The sequence below is a fragment of the Olea europaea genome, chromosome 8, assembly GCF_002742605.1.
Source record: "Olea europaea var. sylvestris chromosome 8, O_europaea_v1, whole genome shotgun sequence".
NCBI lineage: Eukaryota > Viridiplantae > Streptophyta > Magnoliopsida > Lamiales > Oleaceae > Olea > Olea europaea.
The window spans coordinates 17,522,719-17,532,539 of record NC_036244.1 but is presented as its reverse complement, the minus strand read 5'-3'; the positions used below and the strand labels follow the sequence as shown (position 1 = coordinate 17,532,539).

General features: G+C 34.7%; 1 protein-coding gene across 1 annotated transcript; it reads right to left on the bottom strand.

Moving 5' to 3' along the window:
• Positions 1–1,834: 1,834 nt before the first annotated feature.
• Positions 1,835–3,042, bottom strand: LOC111399032 (allene oxide cyclase, chloroplastic-like). The gene is made up of 2 exons (XM_023026231.1): positions 2,727–3,042; positions 1,835–2,636 (listed from the first exon to the last, which is right to left on the bottom strand). The coding sequence occupies exons 1-2, from the start codon at positions 2,959–2,961 to the stop codon at positions 2,110–2,112; spliced, it is 762 nt and encodes a 253-aa protein (XP_022881999.1). The 5' UTR covers positions 2,962–3,042; the 3' UTR covers positions 1,835–2,109.
• Positions 3,043–9,821: the final 6,779 nt, after the last annotated feature.

Here is a 9,821-nt window from a genome sequence, read left to right as displayed (position 1 = left end):
GAGGATTACCCGCCTAACCGGGTAATGGGATGGGTATGGGGCGAGAGTTATTGCTCCGAAGCGGGTATGGGTACGGGAAACATAGTCCCTACCCTACTATTTGTCCCATTTAAATTTAATTTCAAATTTAAATTTTTATTGAACAAAAATAATAGATTTATCATCATTTTGAAAGAGAACATAAATTGTTTTTAACAAATTGGTAAACAAGTAATAATATTTACTAACTAAGGACATGAAAAAATAAAATAAATATAAAATAAAAAGAAAAAAATGGGGCTGATGACTTGCCCCTTCCCGTCCCGCTTTAATTAGGTATGAGTATGAGGTAAGATAATAAAAACACCCGATGGGACGGAGGTGGGAATGGTTGACCCGTCTTGTCACCACCCTAACCTTACTCTCCTCTCTCTCGTTCTCTCAGTCGATTAAGAAATATTCAAAAATTAATCCAATCTCTTTGAAACCTATCCACGGGAGAATATGTTGTTTGTTAATGTTCTTGTAAAGTTGTGGCACCAGAGCTATTGTTATGCTTTAATTTTGTATTGACAGAGGATTTTCTTGGTGATTTTCCACAGTTAACATTTGGATTCTTTTCTCAAAAAAATGTTCTAAGCCAATGTTTTCATTTTTCCATTGCTCTATCCTAGGTTCATGTATGTTATGAGTTTTATGATCCATACTCGTTAGTTTTTTCCCCCATCTTAAAGACAATCTCTAAATAATTGTCCAATTATAAGACTTAGAAAAATGAAATATATTTTACAGTATATTTTAAAATTGTTTATAATCACTTTAAATTATAAATATTTTTTATCAAATCACTTTTTATCCATATTTTATAAAACTTACAAGTATAATCCATTTTTTTTAATAACTCATTTACAATTGTTTATAAACATTCCCGTACATACTTTTAGTAGAGTCAAATCTTGTTCTTTGAAAATCTCAGATCAGTAACAGGCCCAGGCTTGTAATGGGCCGGTTAATGAGTTGGCTCGACTTTACTAGTGGGCCTTTTGGTCCAATAGCTCAGTCTCACAGAGATGGACAGAATGCCTTTCATTTTAGAGGGACAACTTAGCTTGCTCCACTGTTGTGCTTTAAACATTTAGTATGAATTAAAATCTGATTTTCATCTCAAGTTAAAGTAAATATTAATTATAATAACACATTTTAATCGATCCACAACTTTTCAATTACACATTTTAATCAACTCTTATAAAAATCTACTAAAAAAATTATTTTAATTCCCGTTTGATTTAACTAAAAGAAGTTGACAAAAATCTAAATTAAAACCAATAAGTAAAGCCCTGTTTGATTGCACGAAATTTTTCATAGAACTTGGAATTCAAATTCCAACTTCCACTTTTGGTCTGTTTGATTGACAAAATTTTCCAGAGAATTGATTTTCCATGAATTTCTAAGTATAACACTTTAAAGCGTGATATTCCACCTTTTACTTTCCTAGGCGTAGATGATTTTCGGTTTTACACCTTTTTTTTTTTGCTTTTTATTTTTTTTTAATTGTTGACAATGAACAAATTCTAGTAACAACTGTAAAAGAAGATATTCTTAAAATTAACAATTTTCATATAAAACAAAACCAAACGAACACCAAAATATAGATGCTTTTTTTATCTTTTTTTTTTGGTTAGGAAAACAAATTCTAGGAATAATAGTAGAAGTGGATATCCCTTAAATTGACAATTTCCATGTAAAATAAAGACAAACGGACACCAAAATACACTTTTACTTCAACATTTTTCGCATGAAAAATTATACCAATCAAACACAATAATTTACAATTCCCAGGAAAACAATTTCTAGGTAATTCAATTCCCTGGAATTCATTTTATTTTCATCCAAATTCCATCTTCGCAATCAAACATACCCTAATTTTAACTATAGTTGAAGAACAAACAGTGTTCTAGTTCTCCTAATAAACAAATTCCAATACTCTTAATTATTAGAGAAAAATCCATGAACTGGAAATTATTGAAACGTCATGAATTGCATAAAATTTTCATCAAACTACCAATTCATACATTCATAATTAAGAAATAAATATTTGAACTTGCTAATGATGGATTACTCCACATATTCTCAATTCGTGAAGTTAGAAACTACGGCACCAGGCTCAGTCGCCTTAGCAGCTGCCGACGGCTCAGCTGCCGGTGTGGGTGCCACCGGCTTAACCACCAGCTCAGCTGGCAAATCCTTAATGCCCTGTAAATAAAACGTATAAAACAACTTAAATGGGAACACAATCTGCTGCAATTTTACCTTCCCATACACTCCATCAAATACGCCGGAGCCACCAGTCACGGCCATGAACGTGTCCTCGTAGGTCAAATACGGACCCTGCACCGAAATATGCCCATAATCGCCAAAGTAAAAACTGAATATGGCCTCATATCTATCACCCTTTTTCTCAGCCACGTGTTGGATTAGTATACATAAACCCGCCGTGATGCCCAGCCGTTTCTGGAGGTCGCCGGAGTAGAGCTTGTTAGAGAATGGCACCAGGTCTCCGAGAGCGTTTACATCTTTCTGCTGGCTCAGTTTCAGGTACGCCGGGCTGCCACGATCACGCTCGTTTATCTCGTAGACATACAATTCTTGAACCTTAGCTGAAAAATCAAGTCAAAAGTTTAATTTTTTTCAAAAGATTAGTCAAACATGGATTCGATCATTCAATGTAAGAAAATTAGGTTGTTTACTTGATCTCGAAGAATCGGGCTTTGGTTTGAAAATATCCCAGAAGAATGCTTTGGTACTGAGGCTTCCAGATCTGCTGGAGAAGTTCTGATAATCTGTCGAAATCTTGAGATTCTGGGAAGAAACTGACTGCAAAAAGTGGACATTGCCGCCTGATTTGAAAGAAGAGGCGACTCTATTGTCAATCAGCTTTGACGAAATGAATGGTTTGACTGCAGGGTTTCCATAGGTCGCCATTAATGGAGAGTAGAGAGTTTGAGAAATGTGAATGCTACAACAGATCAAAGACGAATACAGGTTGTATCTTTTGAGTGCCAAACATGTATATATTATAGAATGTAATGTAATTTAATGGGAGCCAAACGAGGATTTAGTGGATATTTTGTTCTATAATTTTTAACAATTCAATAGTTGAATTATTGACGTGGCGTTGTTACGCAATTGTGAACAAAATATCTTTTACCCACTGTAAACAAAAGATCAATTCTATTAACCCTTATGGTATAGTTAACTTTCACTTTGTTCGGCTTTTACGTAATCTCATGAAGTCCCTGTTTGGCCTCCATTTTTTACTTGAACATATTTTTAACTATACATTTTATTTAATCCTCAAATTTTCAATTTCATATTTCACTAATTTTTATCAAAATCTATTATGAATATGATTTTTAGTTAAACCAAGTCGAAGCTAAGTTTAATTTTTATTTTAAATATGTCATCATCCGTCCATTCCCCACTTGTGTCAACCATGAGTGCACCTAACAATAGATATTTTTAATTCGTTAGAGCTATAAAATATTCTACGTTCGATATTCAAATCCAGTCAAAGATAATCTTAACAATTCAAAAACGAATTTTATATTCCCATAGACCTTTCTTGGAAATTGGCTCCTAATAAAAATATGTAGAAGTATATGGGCAATTAACATGTGAAATAAAAATATTTTTTCACACGCACACACCCACGTACCTACTCACCTACCACTTCAAATTGACTAGTCCATCCTATCAATATGCAACCGCCAAATAAAATATAAATAATTTTATGTAGATGTAGTGCCTATTTGAGGGGTTCTATGAGCCCCTTTTTTCTAGAAAAATAAATATGTAGGACAGAAAATGAAAATTATTAAATTCTTGCTTACGTCCGGAAAACTCTATGGAACAAGAATGGTAATTGTCCTCCCACCCCACTTACCCACGCAAGATAACATAATACATCAATCCAAACCAATGATAAATAACTAAATTAATTTAAACATTGAGAATAAAAAAATTAATTTATCGTGGATAAATTTTATTGTTGATCTCAACATTTTAATTAAGTTTAAAATCCACCAATAAATTTATATGAAACGTCATCTTGTCCATTGCTGACGTGTCAACGCTAAATTAGTAAGTCAATCGTTGATTTGTCAAAAAGCATAAGTTTTACCAATGGCAAGATAACTCCTACCCACTGTGGGTAGGAGATCACGTCCAATGAAGTGGCAACACTACGTCAACAAGTCAACCATTGAATTGTCAAAGATCTTAGGCTTGACTGCTAACTTGACGTTAATTAATCTCCTAGCCACAATGACTAGGAGATATCCTGTCCAATGCTATGCCAACAACTACAAGTCAATTGTTTAACAAAAAAATCAGTGGTGTGCAATGTGCAATATATCTCATATCCACCTTAGATAGGAGATTAAGTCCCAGATTGGTGGGGATTAAAATTAAATTTATAGTAGATTTTGATTAAAAAAAAATTAATGTGTGGTTGAAAAGTTATAAATTCGTTAAATATGTGATTAATATTGATTATTTGACTTTAATTTAGATTAAAATTTGATTTAAATTAATGCCAACACAGGGGCTAAGTCTGATGAATCTAATAAGTGCCCGTTTGGGCCCCATTATTCCACATTATAATGAGAGGAATAGTAATTTTTTGGATAATGTATGGTTAAAAAAAATAAAAAGTTTTTGAGTTTATATATAATATTATTTTATTGGAGAATGTGTGGTTGATAAGATAGAAAAAATATATTATAATTTAATGGAAAATAATGATGGCCAAACGGGGCTAATATTCTCTAAGCACAAATTATAAGCTGCTTCTAACAATGACTCAATTACATTGCTTGTGAAATTAAAAGTATGTAATTATGTATTAAAATAAGTGAATTCAATCAAACAGATGAAATAAGCAGGAGTTTCATTGCCTCCTATCTGGATCTAGACAAATTAACGAGGAAACAGTGGCCATTGGCCGGTTGACCTAGCCATTTTCCAAAGAGGCCTTTGACCAATTAAAAAAAAAGGCAAAAATGTTTAAAATGTTGAAAACCAAGAAAAATCCAAATTTACCATTGCCATTTCAAGAAGAGAGAGAAGACAGTAAGAAAAGAGGAAATTTACTGTAGCATCATTAACCCAGGCACCGACAGAAAAGGAAAAATAGGAGACCCAATTGGTCATTTCTCTCTAAAAAATGTAAGCTTTTAATACCAAGAAAAAACATGTTTTTCTGTTAATTTTTCGAAAAAAACATGATTTTATATACATGTATTGAAAAATCCTTGTGTGTAAGGTTTAAATGTGGAATTTGGGTAAGGATAATAGTTTTGGGGGGAGGGGGAATGGAGTGGAGATCGTCGAAAGTGGAGTTTTCCGACGATCTCCCGGGCGCTCCGAGATGGTCCAGTAAACTGGGCCGTCTGGGCGCCAGACTGCCCAGTCAACTAGGCGTCGAGTTGACCTGGCCACCCGACGGCCCAGACAATTTTTTTTAATTACGTATTATTTATTTTCTTTAATTATTGAAGTTAATTATTTCATTTAATTGCTTATATTGTGTTGTCTAATATTTAATTATTTATTTGAATTGTTTAATTTTAATGTATATTATGTATTTAAAATTATTTCTTTGAAATGCTTAATATAAATATTTTATTATTTATCTAAATATTTATTATTTGCTAATTTAAGTTAATTACTTATTTTATGTTAAGTAATAGTAAAATAATTAAAAAATAATTAAACATTAAATAAGTAATATACATAAAGAATTTAAGTAAATATTTAAACATTTGTAAAATAATAAAAATAAGCAATTAAATTTGAAAATTAAAATATTAATCAAATTAATTTTTTGCAAAGAAATTAAAATAAAATTTTAAATATCAAATAAGTAATATGCATAAAAAATTAAAATAAGTATTTAAACATTAATCAAAAATAAAAAATTAAACGAAGCATTAGTAAAATGATTAAAATAAGCAATTAAATATTAAAATAAACTATCAAAATAAGTGTTAGTAAAATAATTAAATATCCAATAAGTAATATACATAAAGAATTTAAATAAATATTTAAACATTTGTAAAGTAATAAAAATACGCAATTAAATTAGAAAATTAAAATATCAATCAAATTAATTTTTTTGCAAAGCAATTAAAATAAAATTTTAAATATCAAATAAGCAATATGCATAAAGAATTAAAATAAGTATTTAAACATTAAAAATTAAACTAAGCATCAGTAAAATAATTAAAATAAGCAATTAAATATTAAAATAAATGATCAAAATAAGTGTCAGTAAAATAATTAAATATTAAATAATTAATATACATAAAGAATTTAAATAAATATTTAAACACTTGTACAATAATGAAAATAAGCAATTAAATTAAGAAATTAAAATATCAATCAAATTAAATTTTTACAAAGCAATTAAAATAAATTTGTAAATATCAAATAAGCAATATGCATAAAGAATTAAAATAAGTATTTAAACATTAATTAAAAATAAAAAATTAAATTAAGTGTTAGAAAAATAATTAAAATAAGCAATTAAAATATTAAAATAAACGATCAAAATAAGTGTTAGTAAGATAATTAAATATTAAATAATTAATATGCATAAAGAATTTAAATAAATATTTAAACATTTGTACAATAATAAAAATAAGCAACTAAATTAGGAAATTAAAATATCAATCAAATCAGCAAATTAAGTATACGGAAAATAGTAATTTACGTTCATTTTCTTTATTCCGCTATCATTTGGTTATTGCATATAGTAGCAGTGTGTTAGTTTCTTTTTGTAATATTTTTGTTTATCAATTATCTATCAACAAAAATTTTGGTTTATCGAACATTATTTGCACAGAGTTCTAATATTTGAAATTTTATAGAATGGAATATCATCTGGACAACGTTGTCAGACAGATCCCCGGTAAAGTTACGTGAAATTGTAACTTTACGAGCTTCACTTTGGTATTAGATTTGCTGGATGACGAGCACAAGAACATGTTACGTTGATCATGCTTATGGTCATTGTATTCGTTGCGTGATGTACAAAGGTCTGGGCAGCTGCTCGATGCCCTGCTTTGTTGGTTGCTGAAGCCAGTTGACGGAGACATCCTTCATTTTGATCTTGGGGACAAGGTAGCGACGTTCTCCATATTTGAGTTTGCCCTCGTCACTGGATTGCGATGTACGGACGAAGAAAAGGCGAGGGCCCGTGTTCCGAGGAACAGGAGGCTGTTAAATAAATATTTTCGTGGACAGACGACAGCTATCCTAGCGCAGTTGGGAGATGCATTAAGGAGATGTGATCAGATGTCTAATAGGTTGAAGCTGGGCTTGGTGCTTATCATTGAGAGCATATTTCGGTGTCATCACAAGAAGACATCGATTGACATTTTTCATTTGAAGGTTGTTGATGACATTGATGCCTTCAACAACTACCCATGGGGTCGGAGATGTTTTCTAGATACATTACGCGTGTTTAGGAAACGGTTTTCGATGCCTAAGGGGGATAAGCCCGATTGCAAGTACGATGTACATGGATTGCCGTTGGCGCTGCAAGTATATGTTTAAGTTAATGAATTACCTACGCTTTTTTTCCTTGAATTTTATACATCATAATTGTAATTGCTACAGATATGAGTGTATGAGACTGTCCCCATCTTGGCCAGTCGGTATGCGAGGAGAGGAGAGACATGCTGCCCTCGGATGCATCACTGATGAGCACAAGACAAGCCGCTTGTCAGACAGTTATCGACTGTCCTCGATGATCCTGAGGTACGTATTTTACATTTGCGATTTATTTTGTATATTCTTTTACAATTTCAATACACAGTCATTAACTGTGAAATGTCAGCTTGAAGTTCTCACTGAGTTGGCAACGTCGAACGAGGAGGAGAGTCAGCTTTATATTCGCGAATTGTCGGTTCCGACTGCGCATGATGACGAGATGCGTGAGTCCAGAGTGGATCGAGACAGGGTATGTTACTGTGCAGGATATGTTGAATATCGCTTTGATCTTGTATTTAAGTGCTTCACTTGTAATATTTATTTTTCAGGAGAGTCGTTCAGTATTACCTCCGTCGACGATGTCACCTCCACCGAGGAGATCAGGTCCGGCAAGGATGTCACCTCCGCCGAGGAGATCATGTTCGGCTACGCTAGAGGTTCAGATGCCTGAGTTCAGCGTCGATCGAGATAGAGTACGTTACTTCAAAATAATTTATCGATTGTCGTTTCAATTTTTGTGTTAAGTTATTCATTTGTAACAGTTATTTTTTTAGGAAGGCCGTCCAGTATCACCTCCTGCATCTAGTCATCGTGCTTCTACGATTGATTTGTTTGAACTCCTGACGGAGGTGAGAGGAGACATGGCAAAGTTACGGGATGATGTCGCGATGCTACAAGCCGGGTTTGGAGATTTGGCAGAGTTACGATATGATGTCGCGATTTTACAAGCTGGTTAGGAGACCTTCATGCTGAGGTTGCAGCGATACGTGGTGACATAGCAGGCTTGCGTGGGGCGGACAACTATGGGGATCGAGGAGATGGCGAAGGGATAGGTTGGTACCGGGACGAATGGGGTGACGGAGGGACTGGCGGTTATCGGGACGGAGGGGCTGGCAGCTATCATGACGGAGGGGTCAGTGGTTATCAGGGGGGAAAGAGTCAGATGGGGTATGTTGACGCATCGTGGCCATCAGTTGTTGCATTCGATTCATTTTTAAATGACACGATGGGGACGGAGGAGGCGGAAGGGATATCGGAGGAGGAGAGGGTACTCGGGGATGCCGAGGGGGTGTCGGAGGAGGAAAGGGTACCGGAGATGGAGGTGGTACCCGAGAGGATGTCACCCGATGTAGAAGGGATACCTGAGGAGAAGGAGGAGAGGGTACCGGAAGTGGAGGTGGTACCCGAGAGAACGTCACCCGAGGTAGAAGGGATACCAGAGAAGGTGGGAGTGCCCCTGCAGGGGATACCCGAGGATGTTGGGGGGTTCCGGAGGTAGATGTGGTACCCTAGAGGATGCTAGACTCGCCAAATGTAGTCTATATGTCGGAGGAGGTAGTCCCGATAGCAGGCGAAGGGGTGGTCCTGATGGTCGGGGAGATGGAGATCCCCGAGACGGAGGAGGAGAAGACGCGTGCTGTTTACGTATCAGAGCTGGTGGTTGGCAAGAGGCCAAGTGTGCCATCACAGTTCGTCGTTTCTCCCTTTACCGCGGAGGCGAAAAGGAAGAGGTCCATCGATGTGAATCACCCCAATTTATTCAGGGAGGTGGACCATGCGAAGTAGAAAGCCTTCGAGATGGAGTGGAGAGCAATTAGGCCCGAGTAAGTTTTGTGTTTTATAGAATTAGTACGATACGCAGACGCTGATACATGTATACTTCTTGTAACTAAAATTTCTGTCCTTATTTTTTTTTGGGTCAGCCGCGTGATTGCTCAGAAGACGATCTCAAACGCTTACAAGTAGTTTCACAACATCACCACTTCGAGGGCTTGGCTCGCCGACGATGTAAGAGAAATTAAAATATTGTTATTTATTATGTATGTTCAATTTTGATTTTTGAATCAAATTCATGGAATAACTCCTTTTTTATCGGTGTTTCTTGATGCAGTACATCGACTTGACTATGAATTTGCTACGAGATCGAGCTAAAAGACATCCAAAATTCTTCAAGATTCCTAGCCGACTCATATTGAACACAGAGTTCGTTCGTGCCGTTGACATTGAGTACTAGTCGCTCCAAGCTATGGATAATGAGTACATGCTGCCGGCATATATAATGGAGTGTG